At 35.6% G+C, this 27,512-nt stretch overlaps 1 protein-coding gene across 1 annotated transcript; it reads right to left on the bottom strand.

Moving 5' to 3' along the window:
- Positions 1–656: 656 nt before the first annotated feature.
- Positions 657–27,278, bottom strand: LOC113108371 (BRCA1-associated RING domain protein 1). The gene is made up of 10 exons (XM_026271447.1): positions 27,210–27,278; positions 24,310–24,372; positions 20,324–21,348; positions 19,056–19,136; positions 17,512–17,684; positions 11,345–11,471; positions 11,049–11,181; positions 9,687–9,782; positions 3,155–3,252; positions 657–1,059 (listed from the first exon to the last, which is right to left on the bottom strand). The coding sequence occupies exons 3-10, from the start codon at positions 21,344–21,346 to the stop codon at positions 724–726; spliced, it is 2,067 nt and encodes a 688-aa protein (XP_026127232.1). The 5' UTR covers positions 21,347–21,348; positions 24,310–24,372; positions 27,210–27,278; the 3' UTR covers positions 657–723.
- Between the last annotated feature and the right edge of the window lie 234 nt (positions 27,279–27,512).

The following is a 27,512-nucleotide window of genomic DNA, read 5'->3' as shown; positions in this document are numbered from 1 at the left end:
TCCCATTGAAAGCCGCATCTTGGGAGATGGCCAAAGACGACCAGAAATCTTTCATTTTTTTAACCCTTGCAGAAACAACGAGCAAAGTAAACAAATACAACTGCTTGTTTGAAAGGGCCGCCGTTTGAGAATTAATTGCTCTTATTTCCTTCATTCATCTCTTTGGGTATTTTTTATACCCATCTAATCTAAATGCCACCTCATCATCTGTAGCCAGAATCCCATTATCCTGTCCTAGACTTTATGAATACCATTTGGGTTTTAAAACAAAAGCGGTATAAGCAATTAGCATAGCATTTAAATATCTGATGAAGATGTAAGTTTTGTCTGGGGGAATATAAAACAAATTCCCACAAGATCTCTGAATGGTCTGCACACGAGTTGCGAGGCTGCTCAAAATAGGTCATGTATTCTAACAATGGGAAATGTTTTTATAATTTTCTAGCTTTCAGATGGCATAATTTGGCCCAGAAAGCGAGAACAAGCACAATAGACTCTAAACAGTGTGCAAATACTTTTTCTCCTGAGACTTGCCATGTGACTTGAATCTTCAGGGGACAGTCAGACCCTTTATTTCACCTCACATAAAGCTTGATGAAAAAAAGCAATTATGATGGCTCTATGTTCCGATGAGGACAAAAACTCATTTATCTAATGCAGGAAAAAAAAAGGTTTTATTTGATGTTATGAAGCTGAAACATAATAATACACAAATAAGATGGTTTAGTGCTCCGGCACTGGCAGGAGTTGAAAGGCAGCTATGCAGTCCAGGAACCAAGTGGTTGGAGCCGACCAGACTTTACCTACCCGGACCTTCTGGGGTTTGTAGGAGCTCTGTGGATCATATAAAATATACTGGGTGCAGAGAACCTGGTCTGAACCAGTCTGGGCATGGTAGGCTGCTGTGCCAAGGGTTTGGGTGACATCACTGTCAGGTTTGGGCTGGCGATTCAGAAGCTGTCCACCTCCTTCTTTCACTAACTGAATGAGCTCATGTTTTAGTGGCTTGCAGAAGGACCCCAGCATGTAGAAGAAACAGCCATCAAAGAGGGGAGGGAGCTAAAGATGTATGAGAAAATAAGAGAGATTCAGTACACAAAGCATCAAAGTACCTGAATGTATCAGTTATGGCATCCTATAATGGCCTGCTTTGTGATTATTGCCAGTTTGTTGAGTCTTTGCTATGTTGAAATTGGAAGTGACTGAAAATTATTGGGAAAAGAGGGAAAAAGCCGACAGGCCAGATTTGAACCCACAGTTCCCACAAGAGCACTAAAACTCAATGTATCTGGACTGTGCTAACTGCTCAGGTCACAGTTAGGACAGTTAACTCTTTTTGATCAAAACATTTCCATCACTTTTCCAGTTCTTCATGATTACTTTATCAGGATTTTTTAAACATTTAGAGAGAAGCTATATCTATCTGATGAAATGATGAGCTACTGGGCACAAAAATATACTTTACTGTAATATTTTACTTATTTCTATGACATTTCCAGGGAATTCCACTGAAATAATTATTCCAGGTTTTCCATGAATGCAGAAACAATTTAAATAGAGCCTCTCACAAATAAAAAAGTAACTATCAACCTGCCACAAAGAGATAAGAGATAAAAAAACGAGGTAAGATATGGTTCAATGGAAGTCTGAGTCACTTGTGTGGCATCTACGAAAGCAGCTGCAGGACATTTGGGGTTAAATTAACAGGCTTTTGCTCTGGTCTAGTTTGGATGGGTCTGTGACAGTACCAGCTCAGGGGAGCCGCAATATGTCCAAAGCAAAGATCTGCAAATACATGGGTCACTGGCGCACTCACTTGTGTGGAGGTCAACATGCTAGACTCTGGCCATTAAAGGACCCAGCTGCAATATCAAACAAATAAATGCAGAATTCAACTATGAAATGCGTCCTTTGCATTTTAATGCTATTTCAGAGGTAACCAGTGCACCATTTATAAGGCTCATGTTATCTTTGATAAATTTCAGCACAATATGTAATGCATATTGTGGAATGAGGCTAAAACAAATCCATACTTTTCAGTTCAACTCTCTGCATGTTTATGCACTGTTAACACAATTTAGATAAAAAAATGCTTCAGTTAAAAGTATTTTCAAATAATGAAAGCATGGTTTTAATTTTTTTTTTTTTTCACTAAAACCAATCAATAATAACACTAACCTATATAACAATATGCATCAACATAGACATGTAGGTTAAGCTTTATTTTAAGGTGTCCTTGTTACAGTGTAATTATACATTTAAGTACTGTGTAATATTAATTAACCATATGTACATACTATATGATAAGGGTTAGGATTAAGGTTTGGTTTAGTGTTACTTTTAATGCCATTTTATTGCTATTATAATAGTAAGTACATGTAACATGTAACAAGGGCACCTTAAACAATTCAACAATGATAAAAATAAGAAATGTTTCTTTAGCACCAAATCAGCATATCAGAATGATTTATTAAGGATCATGTGACACTGAAGACTGGAGTAATGGCAGCTGAAAATGTGTGTCTGATATATTTTTTGAATGAGAATGCAAATGACTCACCTAATCAGAGTTTTGAATTAATTCAATGAATCAGACCGTTTGAACTGAATCACAGAGCTGAATCACAAACAAACATATCATCTTGACGTTCACAATGTTGCTTAATTTTATACTGTTAAAACATTACCTAATCCTACCACGCATGCTAACCCTGCTGTTTTCACGTTAAAGAGCTGCAGTGGGGCTGCTATTAGACTGTGTCGCAAGGCTTCTTAGCAATCAGAGCAGAACACCAAGCTTGGCTTCGTCCCTGCAGAGCATTTGAGTCGTACACCAACCCTAAGGAGATCACCAGTGCCCTATATTGTCTCACAATGCACAGTCCTCTCATAAAATCACAAGTGTGCTCCCGCTCTTTGAATTCTCTGTCCTCAGGGAAGTGTGTGACTTTCGAATCAAGCCACAATCCATAGCACAGTCAGTAATAAAAGCCAAGCCAGCCTGAGGAGAGCAGATCAACATGGCAGATTGACAATGAGAGACCATTAAAGAGCAAGACCAGGAGAGGGTTTCACTCAGCCATTATTCCTCCTCTCTGGAGAGGAAAATGTGTCGATAACTGTTAGACCCTCCACATGTCGGCCTGTCACTCACCAGGCTGCCTCTGTTCACTCGGGCACGCAGGGGTCCGTCACCTGCCTCGTTCCCGCTCTCTCTGACCCAGCTGCCTGCCTGAAGGCTACAACTCACCCCTGGAAGAAAGATTAAGAGTAAGAAAACTAGGCATACCAGCCTTACCGGCTGTTTATCAGCATTTTAAACCTGTAAAGCCTGATATATGACAAAAAGTTTGTGTGTGTATTTTTTTTATATAGTTTTTTTTTTTTTATCATATTTGATAGATCTGGGTTTTATGGCCCATAATTTGACAGTCAGAATATTTCACAATATAGAACTAACTTCCCAGAATACTGAGTCCCCTGTTGGTTACAGTGTTTACTTTCTTTTTAATATTTATTTATTAAACATTTATTTATTTGTGAAGAATAAGGTCGTCTAAAGTATAAGCATGTTTCTTTGACATTTATTTTTGAATCAATTGTCAAATTATTTAAAATTTCTTAAATATTAATAATAATAAAAAAAATGTATAAACCGCTTTACATTGGCTATCAGCCCCCTGCTTTCCAAGATATCGGCATTGGCTGTCAAAAAACATATATCGGATGATATATGATAACCCTTTTCAGTTGGTTATTCTCGACATCATGACAGTGGACCGGTGAATTGTGATATCGCTTTGATAGACCAATCTACTTCGAGTGTAAAATAAACAAGCCAATGCACATTGACATGCAATTATTGCATCCAGCTGCAGCTGATCAGAGCGTGAGTATAAGGTGGCAGCAGGTGCAATGCAACCAGCTTTTTTACTGGCGAAAGATGCAATAGAGCCGATCCCTCCAGCCAATATGGGGTTGGGGTTTTACAGCCCTTCCGTCATTGTACCCGGTGGGTTATGGCCAATCTTGGATCTGCAAGTTTTGAACTAAAATGTTCATCTTGAAAAAAAGTTTAACAATTACAAAAGGTATTGCTTTTTTTTTTTGTATTTGTCCAAATGAAGTTCTAAAATCAAAAATTAAGTTTTGATATATTTACAGAAGGACATTTACTAAATATATCCATGGCACATGATCTTTTCTTAACGTTCTAACGATTTTTGGCATAAAAGGAAATTTTACCCATACAATGTACATACAACTATTGCTACAAATATTCCCCCGGCAACTTAAGACTGGTTTTGTTGTCCAGGGTAACAAATGAACACCCTCACCCTCATTGCTTTGGAATATAAAAGGAAATAATTTTAAGAATATTTCTACTTAGAGATATTGTCTAGATAAGACTCAAAATATCACTTTGGATAAAAGTGTCTGCTAAATTAATAAATGTAAATGTAAAATATAGCAGCTGATATATTTATAATAATTTTAATAGTATACCATAGTATTAGCAAGTAGAACTGCTACAAAAAAACAGCATACAGGTTTGGAACAAAAAAAACGGCATGAAAATAATGCCAATTTAAATTTTTCGGGGGATTTATTCTTTTAAGTGTAAAATAAATCTGCAGTTTTAAGGAAAATCAGTACAACAGCAGTGATGCAAGGCACACTTAAATTCTGCAAGTCTTATACTTATATTTTACAACTTTCACTAGGGAAAAGTATCAGAGCTGGACAAGATTTTCAGGGCACAGAGATGCACAGCTGGAGGGGACTGAAGATCTCTCTCAAGTCTCAACAAGGGTGAAAACAATCTTGTTGTTCACTTCTGTCAGGTAAAATTCTACACAAAAGGTCTTCAGCGCAATATACTACAAGTGATCTCAAGGCTGTCTAAAAAAACAGCTGCTGCTTCACACACACACACACACACACACACATATATATAAAATCTTCCATCACAAACCTTCTTCGCCCGCTCAACTTGTTTACAACTATTTGATATCGTTCTGCTCGGTTTGCCCTAGTTGTACGTCTGGCTGAAATAGCCCTTTCTTGACTGAAGAGCTCTGGAAGAGCAGGCAGCTATTGTCTGTTGTTCCAATGAGAATGATGACAGAAAAAGGACAAGGGGAATAAATGGGCACCTTGTAGAGTGTCTAAAAATACATATGATGCAAGTTTAAGAGAAGAGTAAAAATCCTAGCTTGATCTCTTGTTGCCAACTGACAGACTGTCTTTTGTGCCTTTACATGGAGCAATTTGACATTTGCTTTTATTTTAATACTATTTCCAAATGTACTTGTAAACAAAGATAAACTGTATATACTGTATATAAATGACAAAATAAAATATATTTTAATGTAAATTTGCAATATGCAATAAATCTAAAATAATTTTTCTTCTCAAAATGCAATAAATCCATTGAATCAAAATGAAAGTTATTTTTCATATTGAAACTGATTAATGTTTACAACATAGTAAGTTGATCCGCATATGTCAGCATCTGAACTTGGTCAATACTAACCTTATATACAGGCACTGGACTAAAAATACACTCATCAGTCATCGCTTCCAAAATTAATTAAACCGGTCATCTGGTTAATGCTATAAATTAATTACAGCGATAAAATAACATTTCATCATGAACAACATCACGTTAGACCACAGAAATTCCAAAATGGCATTTCCCTTGCATTCATCTTCCAAAAGTGCATTCATCTTTGCCATGTTACATTCATTTAGTTGAATAGTGCTATGTGTTTTATTAACAAAAAAATAAATGGTATTAATAAAAACACTAACACTGACAAGCTACTCAATATTGCGTTCATAATCGAATGTGATTTATCTAATGAATATAGCGTAGCTTGTCGGTGATCTAAGGCTCCGTGTATTAAATACATCCTAATAATTTCCATCTGAAAGCACTTGATAGAGATTTACCAGTACTATTAAATCACAGAACCGGCTTTACTGACGAGATGTGCCAGACAATCACATGCAGTTTAGGGGTGCTCCGATCACGATCGGCCGATCGCTATGCGCATCTAGTCAGTAAAGCGGGTTCTCTAATCAGCGGTAAATTCCATCAGGTGCGTGATTTCACATAGAGCAGCTGTTACTACACAGAGCCATTGTTAACTGAGAACCCACTTTACTGACTAGATGCGCATAAACGATCTGCCGATCGTGATCGGAGCACCCCTACAATTTATTGTGCAGCCCTTGTTTGTTGATCACAAAGTACAAAGTAGAGGAAAAACTAGGATGCTGGGTGTATTCAAAGCACGATCATAACTGTTGCAATGTGATTGGTTGAGCCGATATATCGCATTCGGCAAAAAAATACAGACTAGCGTTATTCGCGGTTTGGAAAAAAAGGGAGAAAACATGACCTAAATACTCTGTGAATATCGCATTTTGTGTAAAATTAAAAATTGACTTTTCAATACCGACCAGATACAATACGATTTTGGTGGAAACAATTTTTTTTTTAAATGCCGTTTATCATGTGTATATATATATATATACACACACACGCAACATTTTGTTAATTATTACACAGTTACACACAAGATCAAACTATAATTAAAGGTCCCGTTTTTCATGCTTTTTTGAAGCTTTGATTGTTTACAGTGTGCAATATAACATGTGTTCATGTTTCGTGTGTAAAAAAACAAAACAATTCACCTATCTGTATACAGTTTTTTTTTGTCAATTTTTTTTTATTTTTTTATTGCTACCAGAGTTTGTAACAATTACAAAAAAATCAAGCATTTGCTTTACTTTGTTTTTCAACCATTATCTTGACTTATTTTACTTCAGACTATCCAAATATTGTTTATTAAATTATTTTCACAAATAATTTTATTATACAATAATACTAATAGTATAAATTAATTATAATACCAAGTGTGAACAGGCCTGGAATCAAAATCAGTTTGTAGGAGTAACCAAACATTTCTGTCCACCTCCTTCATTATAAAGGAAAAACCCAATTTAGATTAAAGTTTTGCATTCTGTTGAGGCAGTGTGATGCTGAGCCATTAGCAGGTTTAGCATTCCTGCATTCAGAGTGTCACTGTGTAGCGCTATCTTTATATCCAGCCAAGCTAACAGAACACAGACACCACATACAGTATAGGAGCACATTCAGACACACGCACAGTCCTCCACAGTAATCATGATCTGTAATTGCACTTCCTCTGCCTCTTTAATTACAGTGTTCATTTCCCGGGACCCTGCGAGGGTGGTGGCTGTGAGGATGCTACATCCCAGGGTTAATCCGGCTCTCTCTCTGGAATATAGGGCCAGGTTGTTAGCCGAGCAGCAAAGATCCATTAGCATATTAGCTAATTAGATTCACGATGATGGGAGCGGACAACGAAGCTCAGCGTGAGTGTATGTGTGTGTGTGGTAGCTGTGGATCGGTTGCGCTGGCAGCTCACACACTCACAGGCACTGAACCGTGATACACTTAGCCATGGAGACCCATACAGAAGAACAGAAAGCTGAGGCACAGCATCAACGGCTCATAAAGTGTGGCGCAGACAGATTGCTAAACTGAACCATTTGAGACATTCTTTTACCGCTGCACGATTTGGCCCAAAATCATGTTGCGATTAATCTGAAAAAACACAACTGCAATTTGAACAGTGACATAATTATAAAGAGTTTTACAATATATGACTGCTGCGAAAAAACTAAAAGAACATAAAGCATGCTATAATAATTTAAGGCAGATGTAAACCACACTTTAAAGTGTTTTTTGGGAATGATGTCATTTTTTTGTCACACTCATTTTGATATACAGTCAAGTAGACTTGTGCCGGTATTCGGTAATGCGATATATTGTTGTGATTAATATGCACGATATTGTTATCGTGGGCACTTCTAAATACCATGAATAAATATACATTACAAATTATTCAGAATTTGGAATGCATTTTAGGAATAGTATTCCCATCAGCTGCTTAAAATGCACGACATCGCTGTATGCTGCTTGAAAGAGCGCATGCGCTCTGATGTAAATAAGCACGCATGAGAAGCACATGGAGGAACACGTGAGAGACGCAGATGGCGCTAAATGCAGCCCTTACCCTGTAAACAGAGGGTAAGTTAATGCATTAACTAAGGTTAACTAATGAGGCCTTATTGTAAGGTGATACGTATTGGTCTTTATAGTTCTTTTGCACTTTAATGTGTAAAACATTAAACTTTTATATATTTTTCTGTATTGCTTTGTTTTAAATGTTTAGTTATTTTTGTTATAAGAAAAAAAGTTATTTAACATGTTATACTGTATTATGACCACTTTTTTAAAACAAAAATTTAATACAGTGATAATACTGTATACCGTGATAAGCATTATCAATTAACCGCAACAGGAAAATTTGATACCGGCATATCCCTACAGTCAAGTTAAAAATACTGTATTATTATTAAAATTATTTATTAAATGAAAATTCAGTGCTACAAAACTGACCAAATAAGCTTATTTCTGGAATATATTACAATATTTTATTATTTTTATTCTAAATATTATTATTTTCATCAGTATTATATTAAATCATATTAATTCATATTTATAATTATTATATGAATAATCATCATAAAAACATTAGCAATTTGTAATTATAAAATAAACTCAACATTAAAATATTATTTATTAATAATAATAACAAATCAAATTAAGGATAATTATATACCACTAATGATGAATATACTGTATACACTACTAATTATAAATACTGCCACTAATATTAATAATAATAATAGTGTAATTAGATGTGCATGATAACTAGAGGTGATTAAAAAATGATTTGAATTACCCAAATATTACATTTTAGTGAATATGGAGCACCTGAAACACCCTACTGATTTAAATCTGCATCCAGCATGTTGATTTAATGTTACATGCAGTTAAACATTAGAAATATCCAGCATGTAACATTGCTACTGCAAGACTTTTTGAAGAACACTTTTTTTTTTAACTGATAAATGATTTAGTAAAACTGCCCTCCAAAAGGTGTTGTCTGCCGTAGGCTGGATATTAAAGATGGATAACAAATATGTTAACAATAACCAATATCAAAACAGATAGCTTGGAGAACAAACACCAGAACAACAAGGATTCCTTCAGGCTGCATTCGTGCACTTCTGATGTTGCTACTGCACTGACAGAAATGAACTCAGCACAGAAGGCAGACTTAAAAGAGCTAGAGATTTTCTTGAATTGGAGCTAAATGAATGGGCAGCACAGTCGGAGCCTACTGATTTACACTATGAAGCCGAAGCTGTGAAAAATCACACATATGGAAATACACAGCACTAAATAACTCACAGAACAAGGACCACATGCCAAGTTCATAACTGCGATCAAATGGAATAGAAAAAATAATTACCGTTTTCAAGTATATGAAAACCCACAGAGTCAAACAATAGTATTAATATTTCTCATAGGCTTACAGGTATTTTATATTGGTTTGCTCAACAGAAATAGCCATTACTCAAGAATAACACAGAGCAAATATTGCCTACCTTTGCACATACAGGTAACTGGTGTTTTTTAGACTATATTTCAATCATCCAGAAACCTCAGCATACAAAACAGATGTAAACTTATCTAAGCATAAACGAATGCAACAATTTAAAAACTTTGACTCATTGCTTACAGCTGAAAGTGAGGATCCAGCAGCCGTTGAGGACGCCCCGTAGTGTGGTCAGGGAAAAGGGCATGATGGGAGCATCTGGTACAACCACATGGGTGACTGGACAGACATTTAATCAAAGGGGGAAGCAGTTAATTACAATAAACAAACAAATAAATGAATAGTAATATAGCAATGTATTCATATCTATTGAAAAATTTTAATATTTTCAGAATTTTTTTTGCTTTTATCATTTTTGGAAATGTTATATTATACTGATATTTTATTTCCACTTTATTTCATTTACTAACAACAATATTTTATTAGTTTTAGTTAACCATAACAATGCTAACAATGAATGTCAGAAAAACAAAGATGCAATATATAGAGACTCCTAATACAGAAGTAGTATGCCATACTTCACCAATCCCTTGAGATTATTTACATCGAAAAAATCCAAAAGCTCTTCACTTTGTTGTGTGACAAACACACAACCTACATTCTTTGTGAAAATTGTATTTTACCCTTGTTCAGCTATGTGCAGCGTATGAGACACTGCTTAAATTACTTTAATTCTACTCTGTTTCAACTTTGATTGCTTAGAAGATGAGACACTGCTCACTGTTTGTCTGTTGGTGTGATTTCTGAAGGAGTCGAAAGCTCTCTGAGAGAGCTACATTTGTCACTGAAAGTGCTGGTTTCATAATGTATGATTTCATAATATCCCTCTTGTGCTTCAGCTGAATGCCTTGTAATGCTCTTCTATGTGATAGAAGAAAGGCAAAGAAAGAAGAGACACTTCATTTCACTGCTCTGAAAATGTCTCATTGTTTTCTTGAGCTGTTTTGAGCCATCCACGTGGTGTTGAAATAATCTTATCCTCAGCAAAAAGTCATTATATGCCACATATTTCATAACAATATGAATTATATGAGTATGTGTATGAAAATTGGAAATAAAATCACATCAGCTTTCCTACTGTACACCTTTTCTAATATAAATACTCATAAATAAGCTCATTCCACAATTGATTGGTTTTAAAAAAATGATATTAGACTTCGCCGTATGTCAAATGTTAGAATAATAATATACACGGTATTTCCGACTTATTACATTGATTTAAAAGCATGGCACATTGCCCATTTTACAAGATATCCATTTTATTTATTTTTACTGCTTTAAGTATTTTGTTTGCAACTTTTTAAATTCTGTTCTTTAAAAAAAAACAGGTTTCTTCAAAAATAGTAAATGACAAAAAGAAATGTTTCTTGAGAAGTAAAATCAGCATATTAGAATGATCCCAAACTCTTGAAGAGTGGTTCATACCTCAATACTATGATACACCGCCCATACATTTCTTTACACAAGAACTCAAAGGAGCTATACCTGCTCTAGAAAAGGAATGCACTTGTTTCCCTCCAAGGAGTTGAGCTGCTTTGGTGAGCTGCTTCTGCTGAGTCTGCGTCAGCTGACTGCCAATCACAACCACTGGACCTGTCTCTCGCACACAGCCTGCAGCCTGCGAGAATACAAATAAACTGTACCACACACTTCATTTGCATTCATGTTCTTGACAGATGAGGTCTCAAATCGACTTGAAATGATGTACAAAATACCAGCAATTTTTATCTGTTTGTTTTGAGTGTGTTTGTTTGTCTGTGATGCGGGTTCGGGTCATGTACCTTACTGAGGCTGGCGGTGGGGCTCAGGGTGGTTGTTATGTGATGTGGTGCCTCTGGGGCCATTCTTAGGACCTCCTGCATTTCTGGAGTCAGCGCATAATCTACCGGCCGCAGGCCAAAGATATTCCTGAAATCATGGTTATATGCATAGTTTATGCAAAATGCTCTTTATTGAAAACAAAAACATTTTCAAGGACATATTTGATAAACTGTGTATCCTCTAGATGTGTTCTGTTAAGCCTGCTAATGCCTGACTCAAAGAAAAGTTCAAACCAACTTAAACCTCACAGAAAGGTGTGGCCTTTATTTCTGCATCGCTATGAAGTTTAAAAGAATATAAGATGTCCCTTTTGTCTTTTTAGGGTTCAGAGGGATGCTAACAAGTCTTGTTTCAAACAATCATAGAGAATGGGAGTTTTGTGGCAGAGGGTAACAAAAGATATAAATCTCAATGTAATATTGTGTAATTTAAAAAAAAGAGAGAGAGATATTACAGCTTCTTTTGATGGAATGTTTTTCTAAGGGAACTTCATATAATTTATTGTATTGTATATATATTTATAATAGAAAGTTTTTTATTAACAAAAGCTTCATTTTTAGTATTGTATCATATATTATATTATAATTAGTATTTATTATATCATAATTAGTATTTTGTTATGTATTTCCTAAGTATTTCATAAGAGAATATTTGCTTGCAGACTGCTGTAGCTGACAAAAGTCCATATATTTGTTTAATATAATACATCCATATTTCTGTGGAAATCAATAAGATTTTGCCAGCTACAGCAGTAACACAGGACATTTCTCCTCATTATTGTATCGTATAGTATATATGAGTCCTATTTTTTGCAACCATAAAGGTATCTCAGTAAAAATTAAAATGCTAATTTAAAAAAAGAAAGAAAGTGAATACTTTATCTGGCAAGGATGCCATTCCACTGTTCAAAAGTGACATTAAATACATTTAAAACGTTACAAAAGTTTCATATTTCAAATAAGTACTGGTTCTTTGAATGTTATATTCATATAAGAATCCTGAAAAAAATCAATCCCCACAAAAATTAAGCAGCACAACTGTTTGAAACATTAGCAATAATAATAATTGCCCAGTGCCACATCGTTTAATTAGCAAATGCATTTGTGCTCATTTTTGCGCCCATGGGCGTGCTGGTCTAAAAAAGAGGTGTATTCAGGAACATTGCTGTTGCATTGCTATTTTCATCAACTCAAACCTAGTCTAAAGTCTTTGTTATTTAAAGAGCGTGTTAGTATAGGCGGGTCCGCAACGCACGTACATGCTGCTTATTAAACACAGGTTTAAAGAATGGCAATACATAAGAATTTTTTGTAGGCTAATTAAATATAAAAATGCCTACATGTCATAATGGATAGTCATGTCATGTATCAGAATAAGGCTATGTATTTGCTCGGACACGAGCAGCTCCGTTTCATCCCAGAGGCGCGTTTTGTCTTTGTGCTTGCCAATTCCGCAGTGTAAATAGCAAATCTTTTCGCTTTACACTTTGCGTTTAGATCGTTAAAATAGGGCCCAAAGTCTCAGCTTTCAACTTTTTTTACTGAAACAATAAATACCATTTTGTGGCTCTTTAATGTGTCTTTACAGATCGCTGTAGTGCCTCAGTTCCAGTGGCAGTTAGTTATTGCACCAGATAAACATGAATGAACAACAGAATGTATCTTGTTTCAACTGCGGAAATATGTCAATACACACCATTTTTCAAGTTTACATTCACCGACCTTGATCTCTCCTGTCTGGTTTGTTTGTCGAACAAAATGGCAGATATGGCATTATGGATGGTCAGATCGCCTGACAATCAAATGCCTGGTTAAGGGTCAATTGCATGTCCAAACTGATATAAAATCGCAATTGTGTTACAAATCTTGCAGTCAATTTCTGAACAAAAAGTCAGCTCACAATTCAGATTTTTCCTTACAATACCGAGTTTCTCTCACAACTCTGACTTTATAACTCACAATTGCATTTTATGACGTTAAAACTAGGAGACTTGCAATTGGGAGTTTATTTCATGCAGTTCTGACTTTTTGACTTAACTTAGAATTATGCATTTATATCAAACAAATTTACGGAAAAAGTCAGAATTGGAAGATGTAAACTTAAAAAAAAAAAATCTAAATTGTGATATAAGTAATTATTAACTTTCATTATTTATTTTTTATTCAGTTGCAAAAACAAGCTTCCATTCGTTTGGGAAAAAGGACCTAAAAATAGCTTATGACCTCGTTTACACAGTGTAACTCACTTTGTATGCAAAACTATCAGATGAGCAATAGGTTAAGGCGTAGGACAAACCCAAAGAGGATCTGTTTGGCAAGCAGTATGTGACGGCCACTCGTCAGGTCATTCGTCCCTGTTGGCTGGTAGGGAGAAGAGAGGTGGAAATTAAATAAAGTGGAGAGGGATGTATGTTGAGGTTAAGCTTCAGCACAGATAACACCTGGGGGGCAATTAAGAGGTCCACTGGTCCATAAAATTTCATTTGGATTCATGAGCCACCCCCACCCCCAAACAAGCCCAAAGTCTCTTCACACTCCCATAGGATGTTAATGATTTTGTTTTGGTGCGGCGCACAGCTTCTAATCTCAAAAAGTGAAAATCCAATAATGCCAAAGTGTCTCATACGCAGACGCCACATACATGCGCGTGTGTGTTACCCATACTGATAAAGGGTAGGTGTGCATTCATCACCTCCAGCAAAATAAGACACTCCATGCGGTTAAAGAGTTATATTAGTAAGCTAAAACCTCTCAGCAACTACATTCATCTCGCAGTTGACAAATCAGACACAGATGCCAGCGGTAAAAGGGACCAATGAATCACAGATCGATGGAGATGTGAAAATTAGTCCTCAGAGGTGCTCCAGCTGTTCCTGTCCACATTACTGAAGCAATCAAGAATGGTGCCGCTAAGCACTAGAGCTAACCAGATCTCATCGATTGGATGAAAGCAGTGCGCTCCTTTGCTCAGATCACACCAACAAAACAAATCGAGCTTATGCAGGCCGAATCCATTTAAATTTTCCTACTAGTACACAGCTGTTCTGTTCCGAAGCCTAGTAAGCTGCCTTACTAGGTGTTGTGGCATCTTAATTATGCTGCCTCCTAGGACACTTTCTTCAGAGAGAAAGCAATGTCAGAATGGAAAGCAACAAGCTGAAAAAAGGCAAGATTAGTGGTTGCCAATATGGGTTTTTCAATGGGCTACTGCAGATACTGACGTTCAGCCAAGCAGGCATTACGGTTTCGAAATGGCCAAATTAGTGATTAGTGACGTGACATTCAGCCAAGAACTGTATGGTGACCCATACTCAGAATTTGTGCTCTGCATTTAACCCATCAAAAGTGCACACACACAGAGCAGTGAACACACACACACACACACACACACACACACACACACTGTGAACACACACCCAGAGCAGTGGGCATCCATTTATGCTGCGGCGCCCGGGGAGCAGTTGGGGGTTCAGTGCCTTGCTCAAGGGCACCCAAGTCATGGTATTGCCAGCCCAAGACTTGAACCCACAACTCTAGGGTTAGGAGTCAAACTCTCTAACCACAAGGCCACGACTTCCCTGGCCACGACTTCCCCAAATACTGGCCTGATCTACATATAAGCCAAATACCCTACCAATGAAAACTTTGGGGTCAATAAGGTTTTTTTTAAAATACAATTATTCAACAAGGATGCATTCAATTGATCAAAAATGACAGTAAAGATTATGGTTTCTAATAAATGTCGTTCATTTGAAAAAATTATCATGGTTTCCACAAAAATATTAAGCTTAACAAATGCTTTACAAAATAATAATAAGAAGAAACATTTCTTGAGCATCAGGATGATTTCTGAAGGGCCATGTGACACTGAAGACTGGAGTAATGATGCTTAAAATTCAGCTTTGCCATCACAAGAATTATAGTTTTTCAGAATATATTAAAATAGAAAATAGATATTTTATATTGTTATAATTTTTGACAATATTATGGTTTTTACTTTAATTTTGCTTAAATAAACAAAACCTTGGTGAGCATAAGAAACTTACTTAACATCAAAAACTTAAAAACGAGCTCATACTTTTAAACGCTAGTAAATCAACATTTATTTTAAGAGCATATGATACTTCTTTCATTGTTGTTTTCAAACAACAATATTCATTCATTCATTCATTTATTGTAAAATTTGGAACCATTTAATATTAAAGTAATATATTAAACTGTAATAGTATTTCAAAATATTCATTTGTTACTTTTTTATCAATTAATGTAATTTCTTTCATAATCTTTCTCAAAATATATTTATATTCTACATTTCAGACAATTCAGTAAATTATATTAAATAGTAATGATATTTCACAGTACTACTGCTTTTTACTATATTTTTGATCAAATTAATGCAGCCTTTGTGAGCACAAGACTCTAAAAACATTGAATATTTTACTGTCCCAAACTTTTGCATGCTAGTGAATAAACATTTCATTAAAAAAATAATAATAATTAAATATAAAAAAGTGCTGTTTGTGATGTGTATCTGTCCATGTAGAGCATTCCAAATCAGTCACTTATGAGGTTCTGTGACAGTTAGGATGCTGCTCATGTAGCTCACTAGAGCTGCCGGCTCTGTCTCGCTTGTAGTCGCTACCCTCACTGTCCCTCAAGAAGCGGCTTTTCAGATCTGAAAAGCATTAAAGATTACTGCTTGTACAGCAGGAATGTGCCAGTCAATTCATACAACACATTACAGCGAAGGCTGCCCACAGCAGATCCCCCTATAGCTCCACTGCTCCGATTCCAGACCACAAGGAGTGAAAGTGATTGATAATGTCTGACAGGAGTGGATTGCTTCTGTGCAGTGCCTCTATGACAGAGCTGATGCTTCACTTCACCATTGAGTAACGAAGCATAAATCTGCTGATGCTTTATGCGCTCCCAATGTATAGCACAGCACTAGTCAATCAATGTACAAAGGGCAGACAGACAAAAAGAGACGCAGAGACGCATGCAGAGAACTCTCAGGATGAGCATTCGCACATTTGGGTTCACTGCCAATCTTGTGGAAATAGATTTTAGGATAAAGAGCGTGTGGGAGGAAGCAAAGCAGAAGTTCCCAAACATCTCGACACCAGGTATACACCATGGCGCAGTTACAAGTTACAAAATGTGCACATTTAAAATTAACGAATAAAACACCATCACATAACTGGGCTGAGAAGTATATACTGTATGACGGTATACCATTCGACAAGAGAAATGTGTCAACCTGGAGAGATTTTGCAACATCTTTTTTTTTTGTAGTGTTGAGGTGCAGTCACAAGCCTATATGTTGATTAATGAACATTAATTCATGACAAATTCTATTTTTTGGTTGGTGTTCATAAAATTAAGACCTTTTTACTTTACCTTTACAAGTTAAAAAAAATTTGTGTGTGTGTGTGTTTTTAAGATTTAAAAAAATCTAAATATAGAAAAAAATTTATTAATACGTGTATTCAGCAAGGATTTATTAAATAAAAAGTAAACACAGTGATAATTTTATATCCTGAAAAAAATATATATATCAGTTCAACAACAAAAAAAAAAAACATTAAGTAGCAACAACTTGTTTGAATATTTATAAAAATTTATTATAATTACCAAATAAAGGCATAAGACATTTTATTCAAAAACATTAGGAACAGCCTTTATCAAATTGTATAAAAAAAAATATATATATATATATATATTATATATACATACACACTGAATTTTTTATATGTGTATATATATATATATATATATATATATATATATATATATATATATATATATATATATATATATATATATATATATATATATATATATATATATATATATATATATATATATATATATTAAATTGTAATAATCAGTTTTACTGTTTTACTGAATTTTTTTATCAAATAAATGCTGCCTTGGTTAGCATAAGCAACTTTTTTCAAAAACATAAAAAAAAAATCTAAACTTAAAATCTGTAGTAGTAGTCTGTAGGTAGTGTTACAGATATGCTGTACCATCTGGCTTGATTGGGTTTATTTTCACACAATGTTGTTTAAAGCAATATAAATCTGATGGGTGATTGGTGAGAGAGTGTAAGGTCAAGTACTCACAGGACACTTTGAGACGCGCCTCGTTCAACCAAAAGCTTGACCGTAGCTATTTGACCGTTCCTCACGGCGTCGTGCAGCGGAGAGTCGTTCTGATAACCCGGGGTGTTCAACAGCGCCCCCTGCTGGAGCAGTTCCTCCACCACTCCCAGGTGACCCAGATTACAAGCCTCATGCTGCAAAAACACAAACACAAATACAATCCATGATTGCCTTAGTAGCAGATAAAACAATGTTCTGTCATATCATAAAGGATTATAAGAGCAAAAGCATTATTATAGTAGTTTGGACCTAATAATTCCCCAGCATCAGCAGCTCAACTAAGGCCTTTAAGCTAGACCTGTGGAATTTATGACTGAGGGGAAATGCAGTTCTATATTCACAGAGATTTTTCTTTAAGAAACTAAGAACATGTTGTGGTTCATTATTATTCAGTTGTGAAAGGTTTTTCTTAGAAGATTAATGATTCAGCTGTTAAGAATCCCCATTCCTAATTCTCAATAGCATACTGTAATGTGAAATAAATAATGATACATTATTGAAACCGTCAGGTACATTTATAACATACAATTTCAAGCATAAGGAACCTGAACTAAGGTCACACTTGTAGGGGTCACTTAATATTTCTCAGTGTATGTTTTCTTATTAAAAGTACATTTTTGCAGCGATACAGACCGTAGAGTCTTGGCTTAAAAAAAAAAGCAAAAACACAGTACCAATACTGTTCAGGAAGGAAAAACACACTGACCTTTCATCTATATGGGGTAAGATGTCACACTGAAACGTGCTATTACAAAGTTTACCGAAATCATTTGAAAAACAAAAATAAAATGTTACATAAAATAAAACAAATACTCAAATAGATTGAAATTAACAAATTAATATCCTTTAACGTGTGACAACTTGCCACAACCTAACGAAAAAACCTTGTCCTAAGCACACAGTTCAAGCTTTCAGCATATATTGCGGTGTTCACCCAACAGCTTGAAAAAAATGTGATCGTTTTCATTTTGATGATAGTTTAGAGGACAGGATTGCAAATATATACTTATTGTAATTAAATTATTTTATACAATTTATTTTTATATAAATATTTTATACCTTTCTTTGGAATTTTGTCACTTCTAAAATACTGCACTGACAGTAAATGTACAAGCTTATTCATGTGGCAAAAGATGCAAACTTTTGCACTACTAGTGTTCATATTTCATTTTACCATTTCCGGGTGCAAAGAGCTACATTGATCTTACACTTCATCAGCTAAATGGAAAACAAGACAGAGGATTTCAATAAATAAAAATGTAAACGATAAAACATCTGAAAAACTACCACAAACACAGAAGGGTAATGGTAAAATCTATAATAAGCATTCAGACAGTTCAACAGCTGAACGTACAGAATGCAGTTAGGAGAACATACATTACTATTACTGTACATACAAGGAAAAGCTTTCCGACCATTTTCAGCCCAGACAACCTCGAACAAGAGACAAGGCTTTTATGTGTAAAAGATTTATGTTGGATTGTGTGTGAATTTTCTTCTCTCACCAGTGGTGTCCAGCCTGCATTTTCCTTCAGGTTGGGGTCGGCTCCCTGAGCCAGGAGCTTACGGACCTCCTCCACATCACCCTGTACAGAAGACCAGTGTCAAAAGGTCTGTGGTAGCAGATATTGATCAACCAGACTCAAACACTGACCTAGCATCAATCATTAAGTGGTCACAGTGACTCGCTGCTGGAATATTAACGAACAACAGTCTCAGATACAAGCAAACCAGTACAGTAAAAAAAATAATAATAATTGCTGTTTAGTGACATATGGTCACAAGGCCAAGGAGGGACAAAAAATACAATGCAGCTATATAATGTGCATAGTTAAAATAGCAATACAAGAGCTTATAGACTTTCAGGAATATGTCACGTTTTTTTTTTCTTTTGGGTTTCAGTTCTTATATCTCCACCCATTCAACTTTTGCACAGTTTTTATTATCAATTTAGCACATTTCCCACATTTCGGTAATTCAGTTTTGCTTTAAAAGTGGTCTATAATGAATGGCAATAGAATTTAGGTTTATTTTTTTATGTATACATTAAATTTTAAGGATTTCTGTGAAGCGAAACTAAAATATGTTGTAGTGTTTACAAAATTTGTTAAAAAAATATTTTACATAAACTTATTTATTTTACATTATTATTCTTTGTTGTAATACATTTTTTTACAATGATGTGACTTATTTTAGTTTTTTTTACTCTCAGCAATGTAATTGACCCAGTCGACTTTTTTTCCAGAAAATATGGTAAAATATGGATACACCGGTAAATATACTCTAATACCTGAGACAATAATTATTTTTTTAAGTCATGGACAAAAAGTGATACATAACAGGTATTAGAAATTATTGTAAAGAAAAAAAAATTACTAAATTCAAACATTTAAAATGCTAATTAATCAATTGGTAAATTTAGGCAACATTATTACAATTTTCATTATGTAAAATGTATATTTATTTAGAAATGTGCTAATATTATATTTAACAGTTTTAGCACATTTTTATTTTAAGTGAGCATTAGATTACAGAAAAACAGCATAAACAAAGCATGCACAAAATATTAAATATTAACCAATACAGACTGCCAGGTTAAAAAAAAAATGTACCAATATGGAGCCAATATATATTGTGTATTCCTACTGTATTTATCTACTTTAAAATGGAGAATGAAACATCTTCCATGTGTTAACGTCTAAGGCTGTTTTGAAACAATTTTAGCACAAATGTATGTTATTTTGCCAACATGCAGATAAAAGTGACCACAAACCTTTATGGCAGCTAGATGCAGTGGTGTTTCTCCATTGCGGTTCCTCTTCATGTAAGCAGGATTTGCCCGTTTGTGTCTCACACTTGAAGACTTCCTCCTGAGGTCAGGGGTAGCTGGTGTGACTGGGTTCACGTTTTGCTTCTCATTAGACGGTCTGGATGTTCGCAGACTCTGAGAGCAGTCTTCAGTTGAAGCAGCTCTTTCTCGTAATGATCTCTTCTTCAATCCTGAAGTTGTTCTGGGTTGTTTTGGCATTCTCTGTGGATCATCACTGTCCCGATCCTCTCTGTTTCTCTTACACACTCTGGCAAGGGAAGGCTGAAGAGGCCCTGGAGTGTTTTCATTGGATTCATGTGGGATATCAGTGACTGACTCTACCTGTTGATCGTAACATGGTGAACTCAAAGCTGCAGAGCTTTGCTTCTCAATGCCTTCAACTTCCAAATTGTTCGGAATGCTTTTTTGACGACTGGGAATTTGATTCTGTTCTTGATGGACAGCCATATGAGATTCCTCAGGCTGGCTGTGAGGAAAATGAAAAGAAACTTTCTTACTATATCTCCGGTTGTCATCTCCAGAGATCACTTTCTCATCCTCTTCATTCTTGTTGTCTATAGAACCCTCTTTCTCTTTTTCAAAGGCCCACTGCTGATTGATAGCCTCCAGCTTTAGCCTCTTACATTCTTGCATAGTCTGAGTCCATGTTTTTGGCCTTTGACCAACACGGGTTTGTTTGCAAGCTTGGCTGATCCTTCTTTTCTTTATTTTCTTATTTACCTTTCCACGTGGAGGGGAGGATGACCCAGACTCCTGGGAGGAAGAGGTGAAGTTGAAGACGGACAGGTCTTTGAAAGAAGGTGACATACCAGCTTTCTTTTCTTGGACTTCATTTGATTTGTTTGAGTCAACAGGTTTCTCAATGCAACAGCGTACTTTACGACTCTTTGGGCTGAACCATATTTTGATGTTCTTCTTATTCTTAGGAGTAAAGCTCTCATCCGACTTTATTGTATCAGTGACCATGCCTTATCAAAGAGAATCACATTTGACCATCAAAAAAAAAGAAGTCATCTCAGAAAGCAAGATATAAAAGGACATAATAACTTAAAAACATCTCTTCAAAAAAATGTAAACGATTTATTTAAGTAGAATATATATAAACACATATAGGTTACTTAATGTATACTGTAAAACAATATTCTAGTTATATTATATTGCATATACTTTTATAAACATGGCATTACCGAATTCATTACTATTATTTTACATTACATAAACTTGGAAAATATTGTATTTACACTACGAGTTTAAGATAAAGATATTAATTGATATTAGATTGATACAGATTTAATTTTCTGAGATTTTTGATAAAAAAAAATTTTCAAAAATGTATGGAACAACTAAAAAGCAAATTGGATGTTTTATTTTGAGCTTAAAAAAAATAGATTTTTCCCTTGCATCATCTCAGACATCCTTATTTAGCATTGCTTTTTTTTGTAAAAACAAAACAAAAACAAAGCACCTTTAAAAGAACAGTAAGCTTTGACATAATTTTAAAGAGGTCATCGGATGCCCATTTTCCACAAGTTGATATGATCCTTTAGGGTCTCAATGAAAATTCTGTAACATAGTTTGATAAAAATTTCTCAATGGTAGTGTAAAAAAATTGTTTTACCGTGTCATAAACAGTTATTTTCAGAGCAAGCCGTTTTGTAGCATTTTCCTTTAAATGTTAATGAGCTCTGCTGACCCCACCCCTCTCTTCCGAGCTAGTCTCAGAGAGACTGTTTACTTTAGCCGTTATCATGCGAAACTTGCTAATTAGCACATTATTAGGAATTGTGATTTAGGAGCTTAGGAGACATTCTTCTCTACATCTGGTCTGGCGTCAAAACAATGGCGGACTGATGACAGCTCACTCAGGGTGGGTCTAAGGTAAGACTACAGTCCAGTCTGTGCTGAAACACTACTGTCAATCAAACTATCGTGGGAGGGGCCTATCCATGTGACCAGTGCCGCTGCTAGCCATTTTGGTGCCCTAAGCATAATTCCTTTATGATGCCCCCCACCCCGACCCCAGTTTAACTTTTTATTACCAAACATAACTCAATACCAATAACACACAATAGCAGCATCACAGTATAAAACTTAAGAACACTAAAAAGAGAAAGAAAATCTTCACAGCTTTGTTGACTTTGTAAACAGTCAAAAGAATAGCAAAATAAAAAAAAATATCAAAATAATCCAGACTTTTTTTTTTTTTTTTTTTTGCAAATTCAATGTCACTTTGAATAAATTAATTTAAATAATCATCAATAAGTACTAGGGCTGTTAATTTTGTGAAAAAATCATTTTCGATTTTTAAGACATAAGTGTTCATTGAATCGATTGTAAAATCGATTTTACATGTCTAAAAAAAAAGACGTTTCCTTTTTCAACGTCAATAAACGGACGAACGTAAAGAGAGAGCTGGAAACACTCAAGTCAGCAATATTTCTTATTTATTGGCATGAAGTTTCATGGCTAAATTTTCGGGGTCCAGAGAAAAGCGTTTTTTATTCACTATATGTCCAGCTGTTGAGAAGACGCGCTCCGACCGCACTGATGTCCCAGGGACACTCAGGTACAGCTGCGCAAGGTGGGGGTATTACTGACAATTTTCCACCACAAAAGCCGGTCGCTATCAGCTTGCAATGGTCCTTTTCATAACTCAGAATCTCTTGTAACTAGATGCACGAATGAGGAGAATTCGCGTCTACCGTGCCGCGAGATCTCCAGACGCGTGGAAACACGTCTTTACATTGTAAGTTATAATAACATAGTTTGCTGATGCTAACATTAACGTCAGCAAGTTCGAGGCGCATTACGATTAGCAGCAGCACACACATGCAGCACATTTCCCGTACTTTCTAGACTAGACCGGACTAGACTAGAGGAATTATTAAATATCTTTCTTGTTCCCCCTTTTTTGTTACATATACATGGCTAAAATGTGCCTAATATTTCTATAGGCTAATGAAATAATACCGGCATTTAAAAAAAAAAAATCATTAGGCTATTTGTGGTGCCCCCTCAGCACTTGGTGCCCTACGCACAGTGCGTGATGCGCGTGTTGGGCGCGGCGGGGCTGCGTGTGACATCACAAAGACATGCATCTGAGATCGGCTCGATTTGAGAAATGGGTAAAGATTTTAGTAGATTTAAAAAAAAACTGGATGGATTTTTATCATTATAGGGTGGTTGTGTACACACACTGCCAACAAACATTTCAGTTCAAACAGCTTGTAAAATAGCATGTAGCATCCGATGACCCCTGTAAGTAGTGGCTAAATGTCCCCTGCTGACATTAACCTTGTAATAATGACAGAGCCAAAGCAGAGTCTGGTGTGCAAATTGTTATGAGCACATTTATTCGGTGGTTTTATCTGCTTCTCCTGCCTATCTGTCTTTGATGCTACAGCAGCTCTAGCATGAGTGAACCAGTGTGACCTCTCCACCAACTCAATCTCCTGTGCAGCGTTAAACGCCCTGACCCCTGGAGCACAGACCTGTCTGTCAGGCAGCACATCTCTCTGCCATCGGCAACAGCACCCCGAGCTCTGCTAAAGCTACTATGGAAAATTACATTGCATAATTATACTCATTATCAGTCTCAAAGTTCAGTTGAGGATTTTGTGTTGAAAAATAGCATTCAGTTACATTAAGGAACGTAATAATATACATGTATTAAAGTTATAATCAGGGTCCATGCCAAAGGGGACATTCAATGGCCATGCCCCCCCCCAAAAATGAGTTACTGTGCCTCCTCCCCTCCCCTGAACATAAGCGAAATTCCAAAGTGAAAGTGAAAACAGAGTGCCATTGAAAGCAATTGCACACACTTTCAGCATGATTTCGGCAGCTGCAGGCCCACCCTAGAAATATAAATGTGCCAAATTTATGCTATAATTGGTACTTTATGTCATGATGCAAAAGACTTGTCTTACTTGAGGACTCTGAGGGGTTCAGGAGGGACTCCAGTTTGCACCAGCATGGGTTCCTAACAAGATCTATGGGACAGACCACATACATACCATGTGTTTATAGCAACCCAGCTTCATCAAACTCTCTGTACATCTAATTCCACTTCAAATGCTTTTTCGCTTTCCTCTTCAGCAGAGAGATGGATACTGATTTTATTTGAATGTTAACAGGCAACAGCTCTACATTTTATTATTATTCTAACTGAATTAACTGAAACAATGTAAAAATTTGATGTGAAAAATAAACATTTAACTAACATAGTTCGAAATGACATTTTGTTAAATGGAATGTAATATTTATTTATTTTTATTATGTAAATAATTTTGCCATTAAAAAGTAAAAAAATTGGTATCAGCAGGTCACACTTACAAAAAAATCAGAATTGGCCAAGAAAATTGCAATTGGTGCATCTCCAATATATATAGCGTGTATGTATGTATGTATGTATATATATATATATATATATATATATATATATATATATATATATATATATATATATATATATATATATATATATATATATATATATATATATACACATACACACATGTCGGATTTGCTTGTCACTGTTGCACATAGAGGATCATTTGAAGAAAGGTAACTAAAATAAAGCAATATATATATTCAATCGCATTAGTTAATTTGACATATTCATGTCATAATCCAGAAAACGCTGCAATTTATAAATAAGATACAGAATAAGATAAGCATTATGCGAATCAACAAAATCAATGGGACTAAGATTTCTAATTTACTTTACTTGCAAAGTATATGTTCAAGACACACCGGCTCTCTCTTTCAGAAACGGGCTTGACTTACCCTACTTTCTCAGGTTTGACAATCCTCCCATTCTTAAACAGAAAACCCAGAGTTTCCCTCATTACAGGGTTAACATACTCAGAGTTTTCACTTAACCTCCTTTCTGAAACGGGCCCCAGTCCTAGTGTATAATTTGGATTATGTTTTGAGTCATATTTATGTCATATTTATGCTCTCACTCCTGAAGCCAACAAGGAAGTGACATCGACTGGCCGCTTGAAGCTGGCTGCACAAGGGAGTCAGTCCCATAAACTCCCCATGTTTAAATGCCAAACTTTACAGCAGGAAAAACGTTTACAGCCTGGGTCAAAAAATGATTTTGGTCTATATAGCTAATTTTGCCCTTCATGACAATATCTGAATTAATGTTCAGCAACTAGCTGCCTGCTTTTTGCCCATTTTTGATTGTCCGGGAGAGTTGCGCGGTGATGCACTGCCAAGATGGCAACGGCCCACTCTGCACACTTTAAGCTTCAAAAACACTCTTCAGGAGTCTATGGGTGAAGTTGCGGATACTATGTCCATGTTTTTTTACAGTCTATGATATAGACACTATATGGTTTTTAAAAGTGATACTTTTTTTAACCAAGGTACCCTATGAATGATCAAAATTAAAGTGCAACAATAATAAATGTGCAAAATATAACCGTTTGAAATCATTACTTTGTAAGTCAACCTATATTTGTAAAGAAAAGACATATTTTGAACAACCAATAGTGCAAAACCGCATGATCATTCTTTAAAAAAAAAAAAATCCTTTAATGTATTATTTTATTACTATAAATTATCTTGGTGCAGTTGAAAAAGGTTGTGCTACTTAATGAAGTTTAGAAACTGCAACACAAAATCTTTCTTTTAAGAACTGAGCACACTCGCATTTGTGAAGTCGAATTGTGGTTTCAAAAGGGCTGTGAAGAAAAATCTTTCCCAAATGCTCGTAGTCCATTGTTCATTTGAGAGATAAAGGCTATCCCATGTACCACCTCCTTGAAAGAAGAAAGCAAACTGCATTTAACCAGGACGGATAGTGAAGTGGACAGCCCAGATGCACAACACTGCAGAAGACAAGAACTTCAGAGTCTCTAGCTTGAGAAGCTGACTCTTTACTGATGCTCAGCTGGCAGCTTCAATGAACAGCACACACCAAACACCAGTTTCATCTGCAACACTGAAGAGAAGACTCTGAGGCGCTGGCCTTTTAAGAAGAGTTTCAAAGATAAAACCACATCTGAAGCTGGCAAATAAGAAGAAAATGGTAAAATGGGGAAAATAACTTAAAAACTGGATGGTGACTGATTAGAAAAGATAATTATGGGAAGGTGATTGCGCCTGCTAAGGTTGCCAGCTTTACAAAACAAAACCCGCCCAATTGCTCCTCAAACTATTTTTAAAATCGCGTTGCGGGTGTAAAATACACGTTTTTTGGCGGTGCTCGCCTGGTAAAATATCGCATAAATATTCTCCTTAAATTCAAGTTTTTACTACCCGCGGACATGAAAAACAAGTTAACAGTGTTTAAGTATCCTAATTCCGCGGGATAATGGCAAACCTGGCAACACTGTCGGATTTGCTCTCACTGTTGCAAAGAGGATACTTTAAAGAAAAGTAACTAACATAAAGCAATATATAGAATATACAGAGGTTAACTTGCATTACAGTTCACTTGACATATTCATGTCAAAATCCAGAAAACGCTTTTATATTATAAATAAGATACGTATTCAGATAAGCATTATACGAATCAATGGGACTAACATTTCTAATTTACTTTACTTGCAAAGTATATGTTTACGGCACACATGCTCTCTCATAATGGATGAATTGCAAATTTAAAGCAAAATGACTTGGACTGGGCGTGTTCAGAAGTCAGAACTAGGATATCTGAACTGCTTTCATTATGAAACTAAAGCATAGCTGCCATAGAACATAGCAAAAAAGCCATCTCTAGTCCTGGTTCGTGTCACAGGGTTTGACCGTGTGATAGAATTATCTTTCTTGACCCATAATAACAAAGCAAGCGAGCGATCATCACAGTACAGACCTGTTTTGAAGTTCACGCCAAGAATGCGGGAAGTGAAGGGGAGGAGCTTAGCCAACGTTCACTCTGATTGGTCAACTGGGGATTTGAAATGCAACGCTTCACTTTTATTTACACAAATATAGAAGTTCAATATAAAGCATCCGAAACGTTTTAAAATAAAAACTTATATGATACATTTGATCCTATATGTTCTGTATGTCAATACATGGTTTAAGATAAAATATTAGATTATCCATCAACTTTTAGATGGAAATCTTATAGATACAGTCGGCATCTAGTCATAGCTGGGGGCGTGGCCGGCGT

The sequence above is a fragment of the Carassius auratus genome, chromosome 9, assembly GCF_003368295.1.
Source record: "Carassius auratus strain Wakin chromosome 9, ASM336829v1, whole genome shotgun sequence".
NCBI classification, from domain to species: domain Eukaryota; kingdom Metazoa; phylum Chordata; class Actinopteri; order Cypriniformes; family Cyprinidae; genus Carassius; species Carassius auratus.
Note: the sequence above shows the minus strand (reverse complement) of the source record. Positions and strands in the feature narration are given on the sequence as shown.